At 48.8% G+C, this 24,516-nt stretch overlaps 1 protein-coding gene across 2 annotated transcripts in view; it reads right to left on the bottom strand.

The window, feature by feature from the left end:
• Positions 1–8,120: 8,120 nt before the first annotated feature.
• Positions 8,121–24,516, bottom strand: part of FRMD4B (FERM domain containing 4B) — a 135,849-nt gene continuing 119,453 nt past the window's right edge. For both annotated transcript variants that reach the window (XM_075432478.1, XM_075432477.1), the window contains exons 12-23: positions 24,114–24,190; positions 23,028–23,166; positions 22,372–22,513; positions 21,440–21,573; positions 21,231–21,350; positions 19,760–19,988; positions 16,425–16,481; positions 14,941–15,088; positions 13,724–13,849; positions 11,767–12,572; positions 11,034–11,166; positions 8,121–9,844 (exon numbers count right to left, since the gene is read on the bottom strand). In XM_075432478.1, the coding sequence (XP_075288593.1) occupies positions 9,724–9,844; positions 11,034–11,166; positions 11,767–12,572; positions 13,724–13,849; positions 14,941–15,088; positions 16,425–16,481; positions 19,760–19,988; positions 21,231–21,350; positions 21,440–21,573; positions 22,372–22,513; positions 23,028–23,166; positions 24,114–24,190 (2,232 nt within the window). In that variant the 3' untranslated portion in view covers positions 8,121–9,723. The remainder of the gene's footprint in view (positions 9,845–11,033; positions 11,167–11,766; positions 12,573–13,723; positions 13,850–14,940; positions 15,089–16,424; positions 16,482–19,759; positions 19,989–21,230; positions 21,351–21,439; positions 21,574–22,371; positions 22,514–23,027; positions 23,167–24,113; positions 24,191–24,516) is intronic.

The raw sequence follows: 24,516 nt of genomic DNA, 5'->3' as shown, positions 1-24,516 counted from the left end.
CAGGATTCACTTCCTTTTCTAACACGCTGCTTAGTGTTTTGGTGCCTGGAAACGGCACATTAGGGCAACAGACGACACCCTCCAGGCTGGGGACGCGCTCACGGCCAAATCTAGAAGTCTCTTCCAAGGCAAAACTCCCACCTTCTTCCCAATAACATTTGCAGGCGTCCCCCTTGGAGCTTTCCAAAATAATCACTCATTCCTCAACCTTCCTTAAGACAGGAAAGCCACCTCCATCGCTCACACTTGCTATTTTCATGCCGCTTTGACGCTTGCTCAGGAATCCCTGGACTAATAAGCTGCTGCACGAGGTGCTCTGTTACCGAAGAGCAGCGAGCTGTGCCAGCGGCGACGCTCAAAGCACGAGCAGAAGACAAGAGGTACCTGCAGCACAAAGCCATCCCTAGGGGTGGCAGCTCAAAATTCCTGCTAAGTAGATACCTAACAAGTGTTCAATAAAAGCGCTTCAGGAGCAAACCGGTAGCAGAAAAGGTCTGCCCTTGGTAAGGAACAATTCGTACTCACCGCGTGCTGTTCCTACGGCAGGGACTCGCGTGTGGATGAGCTCCTGTGTGAAACCCAGCAGGCTCTCACGCAGGATGGTTTCACTTCATCGGTCTTTTTCTTTTGTGCATTTTCTTCAAAACTTCCAACCTAGCTCTCCGGAAAGCAAAAGGGTTGACAAGTTTTTAGCTCGTATGAAGAGAGGCCGAGCCCCGCGTCGCCGCTTGACACGAAGCAGGCCATCAAACCACGCTTCACGTGCCTAGAACGTGTTCTATTTTTAAGGTAATTGATGGGACACGTGCTGGTGCCGAGTGCTTGAGAGTAATTTCTGTGATGTTGGCTCCCATATTTTTTCTTCTAAAACCCCGCATTTATTTCTCTTTATTACCAGTCCACAGCATTTCCAAGTGCCGAGGCACTAACTGGAACGAGTCGGAGAATGCGCCTGTGTAACACAACCTCGCGTCGCTTGTACGAACCTCGCCGGCTCCATGGGGCAGTCTAAAATTGACCAACAGTAGCATACACCAAGCACGCCCAGCAACGCGGTGGAACGCGATACGGGGATTATGACGGGTCAGATGACGGGAGCTCAACGATAACAACCACGGAGGAACGGGAGCAATCGTAGAGAGACACCCTGTGGGAAAAACACCAGGGATCATCTCGGGGAAAAAAACCCACCCCACCACACTTCCAAACTGTTACAGATACACGTAGATCAGATTAAGCTTGTTGCTTAAACAGGGGAAGGACATCTGACTTTTGAAGTATTTGCCCAAGTCGCTTGACACAGGGAGCTGCGAAGCCCTCGTACGAAGCGGCAGGGGCTCTGGCGCGGGCATCACCTCTGACGTGGAAGGAGCAAGCGGAGCTGTGTCTCCTGTTTCAGCAGGATCTGGAGGCCACTGATTTGGCCCCAAAAAAGAACTAAGTAATTTCATTTTTTTTAGTTTCCATTTTCAAGGAAGTCTGAGAGCGGCTACACTGGATCCTCCCTATGCAGTAGGAAACAACCTCTGTCATCATCCACGTGCCTTACTACAGGGAAAAGAAAACATTAAAACATGTAGGAACAAAGGGGGAACATGGAGTGGCCATTGCTTGTGTCAGAAATTAAGAGGAGAAAATTTCAGCCTGGGGCAGGGTACTGACCTCCCACACTGGTGCGTCCAGAGCAATCCCGCAGGGAAAAGTATGGGCGAGTCTGATGCGTAACGTCTTGGTTTGCATCAAGAAGGGTTAAAGAACAGCTGGTGGGTTTCTAAACCATGCCAACTGTTTTAAACCATTTTAAAAAGATCACCCCAAACCCCCTGACCAGGGGGCAGGAGACAGTTCCCGTATCAGTGTTGACAGTGACGTTTTGCTGGCGGGGGGCTGGGGATGACACCGAGCTTGGTTGACCTGGTCCCAGGCTTTGGGCTGACCCAGGGCAAACCTCTGCCCCACTCAGAGCCAAAACACGTTCCAAATTTCACCCTCAAAGCCTGAGTTTCTGTGGTCACTTGCCAACGGACAACGCCACGCCTCACCCACCATCCCCCCAGCCAATATATATGTGCTTTAGGTTTTTACTGACCATGTTTTAACGTGGCTTGAGCAGCACCCGCCGTGCAGAGGACACGCGATAATGGGAGGGAGCTTCAACTTCCAGATATCATTTATAGCATGACCACGGGCAAAACGCTGAAACGCTCGGGACCAGTTACGTCTCTGCTAACCTGGTATTTCACTTTCCCAGCTCGTGTTATTTACGTGCCCTTGGTAAAGCACTTCCGAATACTTGAACATTGTCATCTCTGGGTGGTGGTTCACTGCCTCGTCTTCCTGAAGCACGCTGCCAACAGCTCCCAAACGAATGAAAACCAGCCTGTGGTGAATGGAAATGGGTCTGGGAGAGACTGCTGAGAACAAACCTCACAGTGGAAAGCCAGGTTGGACGGGGCTTTCAGCAACCTGGTCTGGTGGAAGGTGTCCCTGCCCGTAGCAGGGGGATTGGAACTGGATGATCTAAGGTCCCTTCCAAGCCAAACCATTCTATGAATTTGTTATTTTATGGGGATCAGACGATTCATGAGGGGATATCAAATGTCTGACCATGACTTTGGGGACTGAGCTACGGCTCTGCCTGCGACTTTTTGCCAATGGACAAAGGCAAAAGGTGCCCTGAGCTGCTCCAGTGTGACTTCACCTGGTTTGGGATGGAGCTGAGGCTGGTTATGGCCTTCAGAGGGACCCCAATCCCCTGCGGCAGGGACCACCCGGGGCTGGAGACCCGCTGCTGCCCGGGGCCAGCGCCGGCTCCTTGCCAGCGGCTACGGCTTGCCCAGAGCATGAGGCGGTGCAGGCAGACACAGCGCTTTATTGCACGCTGCCCAGGAGCATTGCACAGGCATTTACCCACATATTTACTATTATTATTTACAAATCTGTGTGCGTGACAGGCCCAGGCTCAGAGATTTGATACTTTGCATCAGAAATACAAGCTCAGACCCCTGCAGAAGACATTCATTCTCCGTGCAGCCTGCACAAGAACCTATCTGGGGCAGCATATGCAGTTTAGCAATTATTCACTATTCACTCTACCTTTATTCTTACAATTTATCTGTGCTCTGGGTTTGTGCAGCAGAGCCTCAGGAGCCACAAAAGCCTTACGCTCAAACCAGTAGCTAGAATTAAACTTTAAAATGTCCTCTGCCCTTTCCAGCCAAATTTATAGTCTCCCTCCGATGGTGCACGGCAGTACTACTGAATCAGAACGGTTATAACTCAACACCAGGGACTCCTGGAGGAGTGACAGCCATCATCATAACCCTTCAAACAAGCAATTGCCTCCAGGTTTATGTGAAACTCTGAATTCAGCACAAGCCAGATCAGATACGATAAGAAACTGAGTCATTCTAGGAAACAATGTCACCCCTCACATTAAACATAGGGTGTACTTTTCTTTCATAGCATTCAAACCTACCACAGCCCCATGCCTCGTATCATCCTGCCGCTAAAACGTGCCCGGGGGCAATGATGCCGGCAAGGCCACGTGGTGATTTCGTTACGTACGCACGGGGCACGTCCTTCCCTAACCTCAGCCCAGGAACAGGTGGAAAGGTTTCTTCTCGAGAAGAAACCTTACCCCAGCTGAGCCCTGGCTGGCTGCAAACTCTTCTCCATCTGCAGCTCTTCAACGATTAAATATAGACTCATGCCCGCTGCACTTGAGACGGGTGGGAGATGCTCAGGGAGACGGAGCACATCCCTCTGCAGTCAAGGACTTGTTGAAGGATTTATGGTGATTCCCTTCATAAGGGACAGACACGGATATTGAAGCTGGCTGGATGGCAAGGAGCTTCTACTTGGTTACAGGTCTTGCTCCTCTTTCATGCAGGCCCTGACATCTGTGTCCTGTGTCCTCCTGGGCTACCAGCACCGATCACAATTCACACCATCCCTTCTTCCAAGGAGGAATCTTCACATCAGGTTTGACTTGCTGCGTCAGAGCATGGGGTAATCATCTTTGATGACCAATCCTGCCCTGGGAGATGATCCATGTGATCCTGAATCTGCATCTGACACCTATGAGGGGTAGGGGGAGTCATGCCTCAGAGAGGGGGTCACCACCCTCACCTGCTGGCAGCGTGGGCGTCGCAGTGACACCGGCAATCGGGAGAAGGGTCTCCTTTGGAAAGCTCTGCCGGGCATTGCAGACACAGTCCTGGCACGCAAGGGCGCTTGGCCAGTTTGTGACAGGACAGGGCAGGTGGAGGAGAGAGTTAAACGGGAGGGGAAGAGGGTGGGTGACAACACAGCAAAGGGACAGTCGCCTCTTCCTCCTCTGCCCAGGCCTGGGGTGGGATCAGCCCCGAGGTCCCACCCTGCAGTCCCACTGCTGGGGTCAGGTTTAGAGAGAGAGCAGAGTCTCCGCAGTACCAACCACGCGTCGGTGCGGGCGAGGACCGTTCCTGGAAGCGCCAGCCACGACAAAACCCACCCTGCACAGTTTGTGCCTGGAAACACGAACAGATGCCACGCACAATCCCATCCCTGCCCCCAGCAACACCGTCCATGCCAGGCCGAAGGTCCGTTTTCTCACTGCTTGGTCAAACAGCAAACACCTCAATATGCAGAGTTACCCCAATTACAGAACTCCAAATGCTAATTGATTCTAATGAAGCTGCATTACGTGGGAAAACGTGGGCTGCGCTCTGATTCGAGCTGTAGGTCCCCTTCCCCTGCTCTGCACCAACACCACGTTCCTCGCTTCGCATGCCTGGGAAGCTGGGTTGTCCCCGACCGACCCGAGGACCGACGCGGGGCTCTCCGTGCCGTGGGTGCCAGCAGCCTGGTGCCTTCAGCACGAGCAGAACAAGGGCAAGAGCAGGGGATGCAGCAGGGAGGGACACGACGCCCCGCGCAGCGCAGTGAGAAAAACCACACAGAACCGTTTGTGTCTCCGCACATTTACAAGAGCAGATTCCTTTTGTCCTCCCCCACCGTATGTATCTCAAACAGCTGCAAAAAGCGACAGAAGCAATCTGAAAACCACTCCAGGAAGTTTCTGTTACCAACAAGATAAAACATTCCTAAGGATGTAGAGATTTTCCCCAGCACAAGACCCCTAGGGGAAAAAAAAGTCTGTGGCAAACAGATAATTGGACTTAATAATCATTAAATAAAAGAAACACAATTAAAAGTTTGCTCCTACTTGCTTTAACTTGATAGATTTCAATCTTTGTGTGAGGCTCTGCGATAGCTGAAGCTCTCAGCTTTCTACCTTCAAAATTTGCCAAATATGATATAAAAGCACCCAGGAGAGCGAAGAACGCTGTAGAAAGCCGAAATCTCCCTAGGAAAGGTGCGAACGTGCCCCGAAAGCGCCAGGCAAGCGCAGCGAGAGGGAGTTTCTCCCCAGGCTCGGAAGCCTCCCGCAGAAGCGTCTCTCCTGCATTCAGCCCCGAAGCCCAGGAGCTGGCAGCCTTGCCCCGCGCTGTCGCAACGCTGCTCGCGCCCCGGCTGGACACGTCCAAAACCCAACCAAAAAGCCAGCAGAAACCCGCCAGGGTCACAGCACGTATTCAGTCACCGTGGCCAAGAAGTTTCACGTAAGTATATTCAGGTGAATTTTGAAGATTTGTGACCTTTGAAGGTTTGCCTGTGTGCGGGGAGGGGGCTCCCGGTCTGAGCCTCGGTCTCTGCGCTGCAGGAATGTCGGACACCGGCAGCAGCTCCCACGGGGGTTTGTCCTCCCATGTCTCCAAGTGTTTCTGTTCAAAACAGCAGAGAAAAAAGCAGGCAAGGATTAAAAACATCAGGCATGGCTTATTTTAGCACCGTGCCCTAATGCCTTTTTAAGGATTCTTGGCAAGGATTGGTTTTTCTTCATCCATCAACTGAAAGCACTCAGAAATGCTCCATTACACACGGTTTGATGTGGGGTTTTATTTCCCCTCCCCACTCTCATCTCCTCAGCAGCACCTTCCACCTTCCAACGAGAGACGTTCGTGACAGGGCAAAATGGAACCCTGCGTGTCTGCGGGTGCTTCATGTTGGCGTCTCACGCTGCTCGCCCCTTGGCTTTGTTATGGATCATACTAAATACCAATTTCTCAGTATTTCTGCAAACGGGGAGCGACGGGGAGGGTTTCGGAGGAGCAGGAGAGGCAGGGAAGCCCTGCTGTCACTAGATGTCCCCACTAACCCTGCTGAGGAAGGGCTCTGCTGCAACAGCAGAAAACCCAGGTGAGGTCGGAATTCAAACAAAGCACCCGTGGTTTGTATTTCAGCTGCGAACAGGATCACCATTACAGATCTGTCTTCGTGACCTCCTGACACGCATCAAAACGTCGCTCCGGCAGCGTGGCACAACGCAGTGAGCTGGAGGTCTGCGACAGGGAAAGTTGAGGGTGCCAGGGAGCAACTGGCGAGGATCAGGTGTTGGCACAGGCTGTGCAGCATCGCCAGCTCCCTCGGTGAGGATGGGCAGGAGGTCCTGCGGGGACCCGGCGCCTTCCCGCTCCTTCCCCGGGGCCACCCAAGGCTGACCCCAGCCCTTGGCTACCTGGGAAAGAGAAGTTGGATCTTCTTCTCTCCTCTTCAGGGCCTCCTCCTTCACTCGGTACTTCCACCCTCCACAGTAAGAGCTTCTAAGAGCACGGCTCTTGCAGGGCCAGGCACGCGGAGGACGACAAGCGGGGTTACAAATGCTGCCCCAGCCACGCTACCGCTCTGCACTTCCCGCTCTCCGCAGCCCAGCTCCCGCTTGCCGCAGTCAGGCTCCGAACTCTGGCCCTACCGGTTTCACACCCAACATCCCCAGATAAAGCAAACCATCCTCAACCCGAACCCACCTCAAACTCCCATCTGCCCAACAACATCATCCAAAATCGTCCCGGTCCTGCCCGAGCAAGCCGGGAGGGCCAGGCCGAGTGCCAGCGCCGTGCCAGCACGGATGTGTTCGACAGAGCTAAATCCCGCACGCTGACGGAAAAGCCAACACAGAACTCAACGGCTACAACATTAAAATAAAGGAATGCAAACACTGCTTTACATGGGGCCCAGACCTTTCTACCCACCTCCTTCCCCTTTTTAAATGGAAAGCTTTGACAGTGCCGATACCCAGCCGCCAGCCGGCACCGACACCGTTAGTTCTGGGTGAGGTACTGGACTTTGTCCCCCCGGCCTCCTGCCCAGAGCCCCATTTCGTAACAGCAGCAAGCACGAGTCGATGGACGAGCAGCTTGCGAACAGACAGGCCTTAAAAACTACTTGGAGCAACGGAAAAATATGACGACGTGGGGGTATTTTTTGTGAGCACATGTGCAAGTTCTTGTTAACATCTATTTTCACCAGCAACCAAAAATAAGGATAAAATTCAGTAGTGGTTAAGCTTACAGATGCCACAAAAAGTAGGCAGGGACAAATAACTCTGAAGGCAGTGGGATGAGATGGAAAAACCTCAGCTGCTCGGTGACCGGGGTGCAAACGCAGTTGAGCTTGTAGAAGCTAAGGGGCTCTTCCAGGGCGTCTCAGAGGGCACGAACTCCAAAGAGGACCCAGCAGATGAGCGACACGAAGCCCCGGAGCCACGCTCCAAACAAGGACAGGCTGCAGCAATTTTTAAATGCAAGGTTAGACAAGCAAGAAGCATTTCCAGAAACACAAGGCCACCTCTGTCTGCACATCGCTGCCGAGCTGTGGCTGGGCAGCGGGTCTGGGGGGAGCAGGGAATGGGTCTCCCCCCGGGGTGCTGCCCCAGCCCAGCTCCGCTCCCATGGGGCAGCTGTGCTGGAGAGGCCCCCACCAAGGCAGCCAGCACCACTCCCCGCTCCCCTCGCACCGTCAGGAATTCAGACTCACAGCCGTGTTTCAGGAGGGTCTGAACCGCTTCCCCCAGCAATGGCGTGGCCGCTGCCGACTCCCCAGCCCCGGGCTGCGGGATGTGCACAGTACTCAAGGCCACGGACCCTCAGCACCCGACCAAACACCCCGGGCCAAAAGAAACCAGACCGCGGCAATTTACACTCTCTTACTTTAAAGCCCTGAAACAACACAGACTGCGCTTTTCCAAGCACTCAAGGAGAAACAGGAGGAATGCTGAAGTGGTTTTGGTAGCACACTTTTTAGTTTATTGACCTATACAAAATAATAGGTCTAAAAAATTCAGAAGTAGTAAAAGAATAAGCAGAAAGAGCTTTCGCATTTCTAGAAGGCTATACAAATATGCAAGAACAAGGAAATAAGTTATTTTTTATTTTGTTTTTGTTCGTTTAATTCCAAATCGCGACTCTAATAATACAAACGACTAAGTACCAGCTTAACAAGTGTGTCCTTCTGTATATATTACATGCTCTGGAATATTGGTAAAAAAGGTCAAAAAAGTTTATCAGAAACTTTTCTATTCACAATATGAACAAGGAGTAACTAATCCTTTGTATAAAAGAAAAAAAAAAAGAGCACCATTTATGGAATCCTGAAGCACAGTACAGTTGAGAAACGAGAGAGATTTTACCGTATGCAGACGAGCTGTCGGAAATCACGCAAGATAACCCATGCCAATTTGTTCCCACAGACGGATGACGTGAGGTAGGTTTATCCCTCTTAGATCAAGACTGCAGTCGCACTTTTTCCCCCCCGCACAAATGCTTTTGTGAAAACGCTGCTCTGTCACTTCGCGACTCTGCGACGCACCCGGCAGTGCAGATGACTCGCAGTACAACCCTAATGCCCCTCATTTTAAGGCACCCACTTGGCCGTTTGTGTTTGCATCCACCTTAAAATACTGGCCGTGACAATCAAATTGTTCGCCGTGCGATCACCGGAGCTCCCCACCGCGGAGCCTCGATTCACTGTGGCAGAGCAAAACGCAATCGTCACCCGACAGACGGGCATCACCACGCAGCCACTGTGAAAATTTGCCTACTGCCCCGCACAGTGAAGTTGTACCATGGAAAGGTCATTAAATGGGAGGTTATTAATCACGCTTTGTCATGGAAAAGAGTTCAAAGTCTACTGCTTCTGTTTCCAAAATCCACAACCGCCTATAGTTTTACACAACGTAATGTGTCAGCAAGTTCTTTTCTTTCCAGAACTTGCTTGTGGTGCCAACAAACACTCTTAACAACACCCCAAAAAAACAGATAAACTCATTCAAACCTCCATCATAAAAAAAAAATAATCCAGCCTTCCTTCAAGTAATGTTCCAATACTGATTAAGTCACCCTTCGCCTCACACACACTCACAGCATCTCTCCTTCATAAGCTTACAAAAGTCCTTCCAGGTCATCGTAAGCCATGGCAGAATAAATTCTCACCACTTCTTCCACACTTCAGAATTGTGCTCCTAGAATTTCTGGTTTTTCCATAAGAGTCTCCTTTTCACATTTTTTTTTTTCCTCTGAGGTTTGCCTTCAACGCCTTCCAATCTTCCAAAAAAGTGCTTGCTAAATATAAATACTTCAACCAAGTGCTCCATCTCGTTACAGATTAAACTGCGGCTTGCCCTTGCTCGTGTAGGCTATCGGGATTCAGAAAGAAACGCCATTCGTGGTAAGACTTCGTCTTTTTGCTACAGTCCCTCTTAACGCTGAAATTTAATCTTTCCCAGCAAAACAGCCTGCTTCCTTTTCTTGTTCGGTTTGGAAGTTCCGCCCGAGATCCGCCTCGGGGTCACAGCATTTCGTGCAAGGCACCCAAGGGTACGAACGCGGGGCTGCAGGCGATCTACACGAGCGTCCCGGGCTTTGAATCCTCATGCCAGAATAACCTCTGCTCGCTGCTGTGCAGGTCTTCTTCTAAGCAGCTCTCATCATCGCCACCCAGCTGGCTCGTCTCCGCGTATGCCCTGCAAGAGAGACACGGTATCAGGGCTCAGCCAGAGCCGGGGGTCTTCCCCAGACCCCCAAGCGCTGCACACACTCACGTGACCCCCTGAGTAACGCCAGTTATTGCGAGCTTGCCCCAGTGTAACTGGGATCCAAACACAAACCCAGTTTTCGTGCTGTGATTAGCCAAACGGTGTGCAACAGGATCGCAGCTGCTCAAAAACCATCAAGACTGTGGAGCAGATAGATTGCTCGTTTGCCACAATCATGTTAAAATAGAAAATAAATGAACGATCAGACAAATGATTCACAATATGGAAAATTAATAGCTAATAAACCTTACATAGACAAAGCCGCCAAAAAAAGCAGAGTTTCCAAAGCCTGATTATGGGAAGTTAAGAATTTAGCAGAACCTGTATTTTTAAACACTGTTACTGTAGATCTTTCAAATCACTGCAATAAAAAAGCCCATGGTGTTTAGCTTAGAAATGAGGATCTAGAGAGAGCTTTTTTATCTTTTCCTACATTTATTTTAAAACAAACTAAAAATTCAGTAATTTCTTGCAAGTCAGCCCGGCAGCAAGCACAAGCTGCAGCCCACAGAGCAGGAGGCACAAGCGTAAGGTCCTTACTACGGTGGCTACACTTAGCGTAAGCGCACTTAAACGTGGTAGCATTTGTCGGGGCAGAGCCGTTCCCTGGACAGGAGGTCTCTGCTCTCACTGGTGACAGCCGGCGTACGACAGCGGGGGGAAGCAGAAGCAGCGAGAGCGCTGCAGGAATCTCTGCGAGGACAGAGCGGGCCCTGGGCTCCCCACAGCCCTCAGGAGAGCCTTGGCACACGCGGCATCGCCTTTGAACGCCAGCACTCAGACGTGAGGTTGGAGAGAGCTGTCTCCTTCCCTTGTTTTTCCAAGAAGTCGATCAGCACAGGCACTACAGCGTCAGAAATACCACCAGACCAGCACCAGCCAGAGGAAAAGGCTGCGCAGCAAACGAGTCCGTCCTTTGCCGTGCCTGCTTCCCCCATCCTTGAATATCAGTCATGGTACAGCTGATCTATTCCACACCGACCACTTACTCTCACAAAGTCAATTTTATCATTACTCTTCATCCTGGCCCTCTGAGACCAATCTGATTTTCTCAGAAGTTGTAACCGCCTGTGAAATGCAGGAGGAAGAGCAGCAAACCTTGATGCACTTCACTCACCTGCTCTGCAAAGGAAGGTTGCCATAAACATTCCCGTAACAGCTGGAATAGGAGGAATGAGACAACGTGTCATAGTCTGAAAGTCCCAGGGCAAGCGGGTTTCGCCAGTTCCCAGCAGTGTTTGCAGAAGATGCTGGAATTAAAAAAAAAAAAAAATTACAGTAAATAGGTCTCTCTCCAGCTAAATTGCTCAGACTAATGAGACAATTCTCGTCAGTGATGTCCATGGGTTTCTGTGGGACACACAAGCAGACCCTGCAAATGCAAAATGTGATTTACAAGCTCTGCAGGGAGGAATGCACCGTGCCGGTGGTATTCTGGAGCTAGGGAATCTCTTTAAAAAGACTTTCTGACCCATTCAGTGATGCACACTGTGCTGTATTTTGGAAGCCATCACGGCAACTGCATTTACACGGCACGAAGGTTTGCACATTGCTTCTAGTTGGTAAACACGCCTGTCTGAAACCCATACGGCTCTTTGTGCTTCTTTGGACTTACAAAGAGTGAAAGGCAGTTACACCCACAGGAGAAGGCAACACGCAAGTCTTTCTCCTCCAGCATGGAGCAAGAAGATCCCATTCAGTTCCTCATCTACCTTTCAGGACAGAGCTCTAGCCTTGCTTCTACTCTGCTGGCTCCATCGAGGCAGCGGAGGGGCAGAATTTGACACACAGCAGGGACTTAAAAAAAAAAAAAAGAAAACCCACACAGCATAGAAGAAATCAGACATTACCCGAAGAGAAAGACGACACCCGACTGCTAGGAGAGCATGGCACCTGCAGACCAGCAAAGCCCAAACTCCTCTGAGATCCTCTGTCTGACTCAAAGCCCGCCTGCAGGCCATGACCCTGGTCCTTTTGACTGGAGGCACGCTGGTACCAGCCACGGAGATGCTCTGCTACTAAGGCCTTGTGAATGTTTTTGGTTATATGCTCCGTTTTAGCAACTTGCTTCCTTGGAAGCCTTAGGGTTGCATACGGGTTGTGCGGTACTCTGTCCACTTCGTCCTCATGGTAAGACCTGAATTCCCTGCAACGGTCATATCCGTAATGTGCCGACGAGCGGTAGGAAGGGTTGACGCTGTACTGTCCCTCCGTATCACTCTCATAAACATATCCTCCATTGTAATGAACGTCAGAGTCAGTGTACGGGGAATATCCAGAAATATAGTAACTAGAGGAAGGCTGCTCCTGACTTTTGTGGTAGACACCATTGCGCACATCCTTCTGGGCAAGATTTGGCATGCTGCCTGAACTGGCAGCAGAAATGTTTTGTTTCTTTGACCGTCTTCGACCCCTGGTCCTGTTGTCGAGCGTCTGAGTGGTATAATATGGATTGGGAGTAGGTGTCACGCAGTAATATTCTGCACTTGACTGGCTAGTGTAGGATGATCCGTCATCGAGGATCTCTGTGCTGCTGCTGCGCTGGCACTTGGAGAGGGTGAAGGCTGCCTTTTCCGCAGGAGACTCGGACAGCAGGTGGGTTTGGGACTCCAGGCTTCCGCTGCGCTGCCGGCAATGGTGTGGGGAAGCATCTGGCCTGAAACGACACAGATGCCAACTGGTTAAAGGCAGTCACACGCAAGCAGGCACAGAGGGTTGGATAGAGCACGCGTGGGTGAGCCAGGCACGCTGCCTCCCCAGCCAAAGCACAACACAAACCCAGTCTTTTCCTTCCACGTAGAATACCTGCATTGCAAGAAATTCAGCTTGGCTAAATTTTAGATTTGCTGCAACAGCAGGAGATCTCTCACATAAAAATCTGTCACGGTGAGCAAGGTTAATCTGTGACAGGGATACACGCAGCAAAGCTCACAAACTCACATTTTGTAATGATTTACAGGAGGACTCTCACGGTTTTTAAGTAGGCACAGTCTACACAAGTGAGTGAGCTAGAAGCAGACATAGGAAGGTGGGTTTCCTGTGGCCCTGTCTCTCCAGGCTGCATTACCCCAGCCAAATAAACCACGAGCTCTCACTAACGTTGTAAGATTTATAGCATCTCTCCTTCCCCAGCACGGATTCTCGGCTGTCTAATAATACAGGTGACCTCATGTTGCAGCTCCCTTCCCATAGCGAGGGCACTAACGGGGATCTCTCTCCTCTACCCGGCCACTGGAGGCTCACAGGAACATAATCCTCAGCAGACATCTGTCAGCTTGTGAACAAGTTTTTGTGGGGAGACCACTAGCTGATGGACAACGCAATTTCATAAGCCTCACTCTGCCAGAAAACGAGGCTACAAAGGAAATGTAAAATAAATTCTATCTTACAAAGATTTTACAGAAATCTTTTGAACAAGCACTACTTGTTAAAACTCCCTATAGGTGCCTATCTGGAAATGACCCTTCTCCTACAGTCTTTCATGATCAGACAGGCAATACTTGTGTGCCAGCTTCCACCTCACTCCTAATTTTGCAGATTGCCATTTGTGTGTGCTGCTGTTGGCCCAGACAGGGTTTGTGCTCACATGAACGCTCTCACTAGCATGTCACAAAGCTGACTGCGCCAGAAGATGGTGGCTGATATTAACCTTGTGCCTCCAATAGCCAGAAAAAACATTTCAAGAGCCTGAGCCTGCTGTAGGGAAAACTGCACGGCAAAGGACCCTTCGCCCTCTTAACACCATTTGCTTTTATTCTTCTGCTGCCCAAGACACACGTTGTTGCACTTAATACAAAGCCCCCTTACTGTAAGTGGCTGCTGCTGTAGGCATTGCGTGTGAGCACGGGGGTTGTAGGCATGCTTCTCCCTCCATGGGGCTGGGGCGGCCGGTCCAGGGTTCGGTAGGGACTGCTGTGAGTCGAAAGCGGGTCCCTGCAAGGAAGGGGACAACCCCCGTTAGGTTAAACGCCATGCAAGTCGCAGCACACAGAATACGTGCACCTTAGGTCTCAAAGAAACAAAATGAAGGACAGAAAAAGCAGGTAAGGGTGTAACGGGACATGCCTCCTGTATAAAGACCAGCTTTGTTAAACAGGTAGAAAAATTCAACCCCTTCTTGTGGCTGAAGGGAGTAACACAGCAAGGGAGGTCCTCACAGGAGGACTGGTAGGAAAAGCTGCTGCCAAAGGACAGAAGTCTGAAGCCAAAGAGACAGAACAGGTAACAGAGAAGCAAAGGAATCGGGTTTTAAAACAAAACACATCACAGCTAAAAGGTTACATATGGCTGTAATTCAACTTTGGAACTTTATGTGGAGGACTGTTCTGCTTAGGTTGAGGGACAGCCAAAAAAATGCAATGACAGGACATTGCCCAAAACTTCAAAAATATTTCAGCTTGCTTTCAACTGCCTGCTCACGCGAGACACAGGCCCACATCCCACGGATACGTACAGAAGCCTCAGCCAGTCACTGCAGCTGGCACTAATGATGGTGGCCTCCCAGAAACTCTGCTCTTACAGGGAGAACTGCCCATCAGGACTTCTGTGAATTCTGCACACTTTGACAACGTACTGGCCGAAATACCGATACCATCGGGAGGGATGGGTATGGTTTGGTGTTATCCGAAGCCATTAAGCACGGTCATCAGGAATACTACAAGTTGTTTAATTAATACTGAAAACAAACCACAGAAATGGAGACAAAGGGTGACAGTATCTGTGGGCACGAGCCATTCCTTAAATACAACCCTCGCTATTAAATTTCTCACCCGTCTTGAACCTCTTCACAAAGACACCACTACCCTACAATTTCAGAGACCGTGACAACTGCTTATACACCCTTATCCACACTTCTTGTTACTAAACAGGAAATTTAACTCCCATCACCAAATCCTGTAATCGCAGAGAAGCGCAGAGGCAGCAGGCTCTGCTGGAGTGCCTGCAGTAACAAGAGTCTTGGCAGGGGCAAGATGGAGCTCACGCCAGCGAGGCCGAGAGCACGGCTGCAGCGAGACGTGCCCTACCTGGAGTGCCTGGTTTCCAAGAGCTGCTCATTTATGGATGACTTTCTGAGATGAATTCTCTCCACCCCGAGGGACTTTGGTGGAGGAAGCCTTGGAGAAAGCTGAGCAGAGCTGGGTCTCTGTGCTGGCACAGGAAGCGATTCACTGACTGTTGGAAAGGAATATGTATTTTGTTAGCAAAATCCTTGATATTTTTGCCCTATATGGAAATCCGCGGCCCCTAAGCAGAAACACTTTGCACTACAGAGACAAGGACAGAAGCTGTGAATCTAGAACGGCTCTCCTGCCTGCACCGGCTCTCCTCCACGCAGACAGGACACGGGGGGGGGCTCGTACAGATCCCAGCAGCACCAACTCCTGCGAAGATTACACACAGCTTGGGGCTCTGCCAGATCACAAAGTGGAACTTCCTTGGGAAAACACCTGTTTGCAGCGCGATCCTTCCCAGAGCCGAGCAGGCGAGCTCAGCCTCTGCAAAGCCCAGTTCCTCTCCCGCGCCTTCCAGCGCTTTACTTGAAAATGACATTTTAAGAATTAGTTTTGAAATACAACCTAAAAGGGACCGACTTCAAAAGGGATGGAACGAGCAAAGACGACTGACAGGCAAATTTGGCTGAAGGCAATTGGGAAAACGCTGGTTTGATCCTTGTTCTCACTTTGCTTAGGGCACAACCCAGGTCCCATCGGAGCCAACAGGAAACTCCCAACTAATACATATAAATGCAGGACCAGCATCACAGAGAACACGTTCACAAGCCAAATCCCTGGCTCTGCTTCTACTTGTACAAGCAGGAATCAGTCATGACTCCATTTTAAAGCACCAGATGGGTCGTACAAGTCTAAAACAGGGACAAAGTAAGATCAGAACCAGGCTGTAACTGAAAAGTGAGTAATAATTTCCATAATGCTTGTCCCCAAATGATGATTATCCATTTTAAGGGAGAGGCAAGCCAGGTCCTTTCCACCTTGTGGAACAGGGCGTGAATGTGTGTCTGTGGGTGTGTGCGCAGAATGAGTAAGCTGAGCAAACACCATACCCATGCAAGATGCAAGCTCACTAGGTAACAGATAAACGTAAACAGATCATTAATATCTGTGCCTATTCCACTTTCTTGTAAGTTTTATAGCAGCAATGAGGACAGAAGGGCTGGGCAAATCCTCCCAGCTCGTAACTCCTCCAGCCACTCATCCGCCTCTGGCCAGGTCCTAGGGATGAAGTATTTGTTTGACACTCAAAGCCTTCAGCTCGCAGGTTGGTCGTGTTAAAACCAATCACCTTCTCTACAGACAACTCAGATCAGTTCACAGAGGAGAAACTTTCAATAACTAACCTGTTGTAAGGCAAGACGTTCCCGACTAAGCTCTTTTTATCTCTGCCAGAAAGTAATTTGTTATTGAAAGCCACCAAAACAGTAGTCTAACAGACATTAAGTCAAAGGAGTATCTCTGGACACTTCATAGGAAACAAAGGATAAGCAACATACCATCATCATAGGTTGTTGTATCGGACAGGGAGCTGCTCTCAGATGGAATTATATCATCTGTGAATGAAAAAAAGCACTTTAAGAACAGGAGACCGAACATTAATTTCCAAATATCACAAGCAGTTTATTTTCTACAGCTTCAGAGCCAGCTGCTACTTGTAACACTCTAGTCTGTGCGCTTTAGCCCTCAACAGCCTGAAGACAGACCTGCTTTGGAGTGTATCGTGACCTACTTGCGTTCACTGCAGTTCAGAAAGCTACCTATGTAATTATCCAAGGAGATTTTTTTCAACTGGAGCGGGACTCAGGCCAAGATTCACAAAGGTGTTTTCCATCTGACTTCCAATAGATCTCACAGGGTGTTCTGGTGCTTCAACAGGAGTCAGCAGGCTACAGAGACATGTAGATCTGGGCTGCTAGCATCTCATCTCCTGTAGGTACACCTGACATCCCACCAGGTAGGTACAAAATGCCTTCTGAAATTTGGCATTCACTTTTGAATGTGTCATCAGCATACAAATTCTGTTTCATTTAAATTAGTATCAATCCAGAATAATTCCACTGACGTCAATCAAGTTATTGCAAATTTCAACACCACAGACAGCAGTAACTGTTGTATGAACATTGCAAATTTTTTCTCTTTCTTTTACGTTTTGTTATTCAATGTGCTTTACTGCACTTGCCTGTCCTCTCGCTTTGATGCGGCACACTACCACTCGCTCAGAAACAGCCTGTCCTTGCTAAGGTTTAGAACAGACCAGCAGTACCAGAGAAATTAGGCTGGTGATAAAAAGCAGCACAAGAGACAACTAACCCACGAAAAATCTGTTCCTAGGCCGTTTCTGGCAATACACAGCACTGGTGGGGTAAAAAGCCTACATGAACTGCCATGCACGAGGCAAACGAAGCAACGAAAGAAGACGGTGGCAGCCACTTTGTGCATGACAGCTGCTTCCTCCATCACTCATCATGAGCAGATGCAATGTAGGTTGCTCCCTTGCTGTCACGTTTTGCTGTGAGGAAAGGTCTGGTTACAAGAATTTGGTAAACAGAGCAGCTTTTCAAGAACAGCAGAACATCAGGGCTGGGCCCTGCCCTGAGGGCACTTGCCAGACCACCGAGGATGGGCTGCAGCTCTGCTTGCAACCCGACACTGGGAGCAAGCTTCAAGGAAACTTACTCACATGAACTTGACCACATGGTGGTGTAATATGGAACTGGGCCCAGCACAAGAAGGTAAAAAAACCTACCTAGGGGAAAGAAGAAAAAAAAAAAAAAAAGCCAGTCTAAATCCTTGCTGCTGGAGTCATGTGGGGTCTGCAGTGCTGACATATAGGGGAGCTCCGCATTTAAAGCCTAAACTTGTGCAATTCCATGCAACTGCAGAAGAAACGCTGGGCTACAACGGAAGAAAAGGAACGGGAGAGTGGAACATGGGGAGCAGGAGACAGCCAGTACTGCCTTCACCTCCCACCCCTTGCGGGCTGGGACGAAAATAGCTACAATTTGATTCAATAAATCAATGTTACTATTTAACACCTCATTTCCAACAAATCATTCCCCAAAATCACAGCCCCAAGTGACTCATCCCTGCTCGGACTTCTGAAACCCTGTACCTTAAGCCTGAGAGTACAGTCAGCGATGGCGAAAAGGTTACACACAAAATCAATTATTGCACCAGATGACAGTTCTGTTTCAGGTAAACAAATACACACTGCAGTGCAAAAGTCAGGAACTGGAAGGGAATGCAGCTAGCTCATTGCAGGCTAAGTATTTGCTGCCTTGCAGTCCCCACCTGCAGAAAGGGAGACCCTCTGAGACACGGAGCCCCATCCCTTCTGGCTGTGTTCACCTTCTCAGACAGCAAACAAGGACATCATGGACCAAATGTTGCAAAATGATGGGCGAAATGCATAAGAACCAACTCCTAAGCTGCTTGTTTGCGCAACAGGACAAAACACTGCCTGCCACCGACAGCAGTGACTGTGCACAGATGCTGCCCCATGGGGCTCTCGCTGCTCAGAGGCCTTCAGCAGCTTCCTGGTCGTTACTACACATCACATGTCCCAGGTAATACAGGACCTCCCACAATTAGTATCCAGATTGGTGAGCAAGAGACCGGAAAAACAGATGGTTTCCTCATCTCTGTCAACTGGGAACTAGCTGAGCCACATTAAACCGCGATCATCAACCTTTCAGAATAAGCACTTTGCGATGATGGATTGCCCAGTGCTGCCATGGTTTGTGCTGGGTAAGAATCCAAACCGAGCTCTCAACAGGAACGGGACATGGTGAAGGTTTCCCCAATAGAAACCTGGCAGTGCACAGCAGAAGGATCTCCTCCAGGGAAAATACACGTTGGCAAGAGGTCTCATCTCAAGGGTCAATAAGAGTGCATCAACATAAACAGCAGAAAAATCTTGCATTTTCTTTCCCACCTTGCAATTCCCAGGAAAAACCTCACTATCCTCACAAAACAGCATTTTCTGGGACAAAGGGGGGAAAAAGAAAAAAAATCAATTAAACGTTAATGATTATCCATATGTATTTTCCAAGGAGGGGAGAAGTAAAACATGTCCTAAAACCATTAATCACTACAGAAACTAGAAGAACCTGCAACACCTATGAGCTTTTACTACTCCCAAACTCCTTCGACTGGCTTACATACTAGCAAGTTTCCATGCTTTATGCTATGAAGCAGCAAAAATCACAATTCCCTTAGCAAAATCACACTTTCAGACTGCAGGGACCAAGGGTACCTGCTTTCACTGTGCTCGGCACTGGCAAACAGATTTAGCCAAAAATCTGATCGCCACTATTTGCATTCATAAACTCCTGAACTTTGCTTGTGACTTCCAGGAAATCAGTAATCTTTAATCAAGAAACAAAGCCTTTGATCTTTATTTCCTCGATCCTGTAGCAAAACTCACACGCTCTGCTTTTCCTAAAACTGAAGCACTGCGGACAGGAAGGGAGAGAGATCTTGCAGGCAGGAGCTTAGACACTCAGTTGCACTCAAGACACTTTGAATTCAGACACCACACCAGCTTCTGAGATGCTCCTGCCAGCCCTCCTATGCAGAGCGCCTTGGGTCTGTACCCGGTGCTGCAACGTGTCTGCGCTTGTTCCTAGAACTGCAGCTTATTCTGCCTTCAGCCTATAAGCAGTGCACTTAGCGTATCAGATGCAGCAATTGCACCTCTTTTTTTTCCTATTCAACTGCCTCGGAGAAGATAAAAACCACACAGACAAGATGCAAACAAAACTTGAAGGTGAGCCAAATTATTTTTTTTTCCTCCTCTTTTCATCAGAACAAGGGGAATTCTCTTGCTCACCTGGTAGAGTAAGAGTTGATTTCTGGGTTGGTTTTTTGCCACACTTGATTCTATATTCATTTATGGAATTTTCTATCTCTTGAAGCTTTTTTACAGCATCAGCATACTCTTGCTTTCTTTTCTTCTTCACATTTTTGCAGAGGTCTGGCTCACTGGCAAGTTTCCTTCCAGCTTCCACCAGCTTTTGCTGTATGATAAAATTGCTCTCCAAGTCCTGCAAAGCAGGATCCTGCAAATTCATGGGATGAGTTAATGCTTGTACTCTGGGTAGAAATTATCAGTGAAGGTTATTGACTAGAAGATCTATTTTTGCGGTAATGAAATGAAATCTTGAGCACAAAACACAGAAATATCAAAGTTTATACACAAGACAATCTCACCATATCACTCAGTCTTATTTCTGTGACTAGTGTAAGATTATGAGCTCTCTTGAGAAAGGTCCAAAGTTCTCAAGTCTGGGTGACATAACACCTAAATACACATTCAGACTGCTAAACCTCCTGCTCTGAGTCCAAGCCTGAAAAATTTTGTTCAAAAACCTCTCTCTACTTTGGAGAAAATTAAAATGGAAATTCGTATCACCATACCTACGTAACTGGGAGTTGAAGGCTTTAATTAATTGTTTGTAAACAACTCCGAGAAGCTCAGATGAAAGGCACTGCAGAAGTGCTAAGCAACACATTATTAAATCTGGTCAGCAGGATTTTGTTTCAATAGCATTTAAGCAGTCAACGTAAGCTCGGTTTGCTGCAGACACGGATTACACCAGCCCCATGAGCGAAGGCAGCGTGGTTTTGGTGAAACACAGATGCAAAGTGTCCAACACCTACTTGCTGCTTGGATAATACAGCTTGTTAACAAATCTCACAAATCACGAGGGGGAATGGTAAGCGTCCGGACACTGCAAATATCTGAATTACCATTTCTCCTGAGTCAGTCTCTGCCAGCAAAGCTCACAGCAGCTTCTTGAGCAATGTAGAGCTTTTATTTAGGTGGACCTTGCATTAAGCCAGAGATAAGTCTCCTCCTTCTGTCACCTGTCACACAACTATGCTCACCGACCAATGATTTTGCAGCAGGGACAGTGCATGCCCCTGCCATGTTCTGGGTTCAAACACAATCTCAACGCGACACAAACCCATGCTCGAGGAAAGCTCTTAGCCATGGGTTGCCTAGTGGCGTCACGCACCTGCTCTTCTCTCATCAGCAGCAAAACGTCCATTAGAATTCAAGCAGCACGGCCAAATCAGGGGTTCGGGTCAGGGGATTTTAAGGCCTTTTGAAACAGCCAACTTCCTGATCATTTCAAAGGCAGCATGGTTGATATAAGGGTGGTACCTGTCTAAATTTCCCAGTCTATGCAAGTGGCTGTCCCAGCTGCCTCCTCTTAAACAATCAGGGGAGAGCTGGATTATTTACAAGTGGCTTTGGCCACCCCACCTCTGCTGTGGAAACAAACTGCAGCACTCACCTCTTCGCTCGGCAGCAGGTTGTCATCCAGCTTGAACGCCGTGCCGACACGTCTCCGGACCTGGGGAGGTTCCTCTCCAGCGCCCAGAGGATACTCCTTGGGCATCTTGCCCGTCAGCTCCTGGGGAAAAGAGAGGGCCCCGTGTGAAGGCCCAGCCGGGAAGAAGGGCTCTCACCCGCCCCGACCCCAGCATAAGGCGCAGTTCTCACCGCCTCTCGCAGGCAGATTTTCTTCAGCTCCTCAACTTTCTGAAGCAGTTTTTCCTGAAGGAGTTTCTCTTTCTTCTTCAGTTCCATAATTTTCTCCTTCTTTTGTTCTTCACTGACCTCTGAATCCTGAGAGCCTGAAAAATACACGCTCTGTATCAGAGGATTTGCAGGTAAAAGCTTTTTTTTCTGTTCAGGTAGGTGGAGATCTCCCCAAAGCAGTCCAGCCCAGTGACACAACACGTTATTCAAAGTGCAGCGTCCAGCTCTCGTGCATGTCACCCAGCAAGCAAGCTTCTAAGAAATCTGGACTTTTTCAAACCCCCAATGTATATACTTGCATGGTAAACCCCAAGTACACATCCTGAAAACCCACCACCCAGAACATGAATTAATGCGTTAGGGATATCTACGATACATTTGATACTTTAGCTTTGACTTTGCAATCGAGCTTCTCACTTTGGCTTCACCTCAAGGCACCTATGTGTGGGCAGCCAGGCTTTTACCTCCCCACTTTCTCCATTCTCCACAGTCAAAGGAACAATCTAAAGTCCATTCCAGAGCAGAGCTTTGTTTGGAAGAATTTATCTTCTCTGCTCATTTTTGAGGAAGCTCCAGACAATTCAACTCCTACTACAGGTGCTTAAAGTTAGTCTGGATCAAATTTCCCTTGGACTTTGAAGAGACTGGTATCAAATTATCCATGGACCAACAGTATATGTGTGCTTATTCATCTAGCATATTTTTATTTCCTTATTTAACTATGTGGTGGTGGGAAACAGCAGATTACATCATTGATGTTATTGTTTCAGATACGTAGCCAATACGTGTCTTCACATACATTGCTATATTTATGGTCAGCTAGCCTTGTTTTCCCTTTGAACATACACAACCCCCACTATACTTCACTACCTTGCATTTACACAAAGTATTACCTGATGAGATCAAACTGCCATTGCTGGCCATAATAAGCTGGTTCTTTGCCTCCAAAGTCACTAGCTTTGAAACTTTTGGTGTTCCCATCTCCGTCAGATCCATAGCGATATCGTCCAAACTTCTGGCCGAAGGAATTTTCGCCTGAAGGAGTTTAAAAAAAATAAAATAATCCAGCCTCCTCAAGTTACCTCTAATTAACTTCAGAAAACAGGGTCACAGAAGATGACATTTCACACCTCATCTCCCACAAAATTAAGGACTAAAGCAACAGCATCATGGTGGAGTTTACAGTGCAGAGGGTTGCACTGGCATTCCTCTCCCCCTCTGTCCTCAAAGCATGAACCATCTCCCAGCTCAAAGCCTCTTTGCACCATGTTAAAAATGAATACGAAAAGGAGAAAAAAGAAAAAGCAGATTAAACACTGAGACGTGGGAAATCCCTCCTTTGTGATTACAATTCCATAGCCATTAATTGCAGGCAGGCTAAAACGGATCGAATAACAATACTGTCGCTAATAAGACTTCTCAAAAAGCTGACAAGAACAATTTGTAGCTTTTCTTTGGAGAGTAGTTCATCTGCGGAAAAACACGCACCGAAGGATATACAGGAAAGGTGCTGAAACTTATGCCCACAGTAAAATGCCTTACAACTTACTTTGCTTTGCTTTCTGTCCAAGTAAAACTGGTGCTGACTGATTGCCATCACCCAGATGGATTTGATCAGGGAAGTGTTTGCATACCAGGTTTGCACTACCAGTCCACTCTGACCAAAGGTCCTTCTCGACACTGAAATTCTGAGGAAGTGAAAGAAATGCAATCTCAAGACAGGTCTTTGAGGTTTAAAGTCTCAGATGCCTCTCTCTTAATCAGGCAACGTGTAGCCTTTACTTTAGACGTGAAAACTTGGATTTCTTTCTCCCCACAACCCGTTGCTGCCGCCTTTCCTCCCTCCTTCCCTTCGTTTTACAAAGTTAAGGCCCCTCACGGTTGAGCTTTGCAACACAGAGCACCAGCAACTGCTGTGCCTTTAGTTCAGCAACGCGACTGCGCTGCTGACACCAATGGCTGGGTACGCTGTAAACCTAGAAAGGGTGAGCAGGCTGCCATGGGATCCTGAAGGCAGTGATCAGGTAGGACGGTGGATCTGGGGGGGGGTGAATCAGCAGAGCATCTCGCTGCTCCTCCTGGCCCAGCCGAAAGGCACAGCCCTGAAGGCTCGAGCTCAGAGGAAGGAGCATGGCTGCCAACGCAGGGGAGGGCAGAAGGTGAGCAAGAAAGTCGTGTCCAGGTCCTGCTGGCTGCATTCCAGGTCTCCTGCTGCACAGGCACATTACTGCAGCCTCTCAGGGAAGGGTTTGGTAAAGAGAGCAAATTTGGCCATGAGAAACAGTCACCCCTCTGCTACAAGAACTCCCTCAGCAGACACTACAGGCAATTTGACAGAAGGACACCCAGAGCTGTAACACATCAACAGCTGCTCCAGGTCGCTCTCTGGGGCTGAGACCTTCCTCCCACAACATCACAGCACTACTCACCCGTCATCCGCAGGCCGGATCCAGCCCTGGTCTGTCCTGCCCAGCGTGGGATCAGGTTCAGCATTGCAAAGCCCACAGTAAACTCAGGTCTGTGTCCAACTTGGAGGCATCTCCCATCCCCATCCCCACCCGCTAACGCGGGATGACAAATCCCCAGCCTGGCTAAAGATTCACCCCGCTGCTACAGCTGCCTCCTCCAGCCTTACCTGCGGGGATCGTGCACTTCCACAGCAAATTTCTTTTCACGGAAATAGAGATTTTCCAGCTGCTTCCATTGAAATAGCTAGGAGAATTGGGAGAGAGCAGCAGAACACTGTCACTACGAGAATCACCAGTCCTCTCCCCCCGAGGTTATATCATTTCAGCAAATTACAACTCCTGTGTATCTTCAGCTACAGCATGGACTCAGCGATAACAACATTCACAGCATCAATTAAAATAAGCACATAAATATAAAGGATGCTCGTCAAGTAATTTCACACTCTACAGACAATGAACTGCAGAGTGAGGATTTTGCCTGTGACAACATCTGTTTCCCTCAATAGCTCATTTCATTTCACTGCTAGAAGTTCACATAGATCTTGGGAGTGCAGCTAAAGTCCTCTTCTC

Source organism: Opisthocomus hoazin, chromosome 11 (genome assembly GCF_030867145.1).
Source record: "Opisthocomus hoazin isolate bOpiHoa1 chromosome 11, bOpiHoa1.hap1, whole genome shotgun sequence".
Classification (NCBI taxonomy): domain Eukaryota; kingdom Metazoa; phylum Chordata; class Aves; order Opisthocomiformes; family Opisthocomidae; genus Opisthocomus; species Opisthocomus hoazin.
This window is presented reverse-complemented; position numbering and strand designations above follow the sequence as displayed.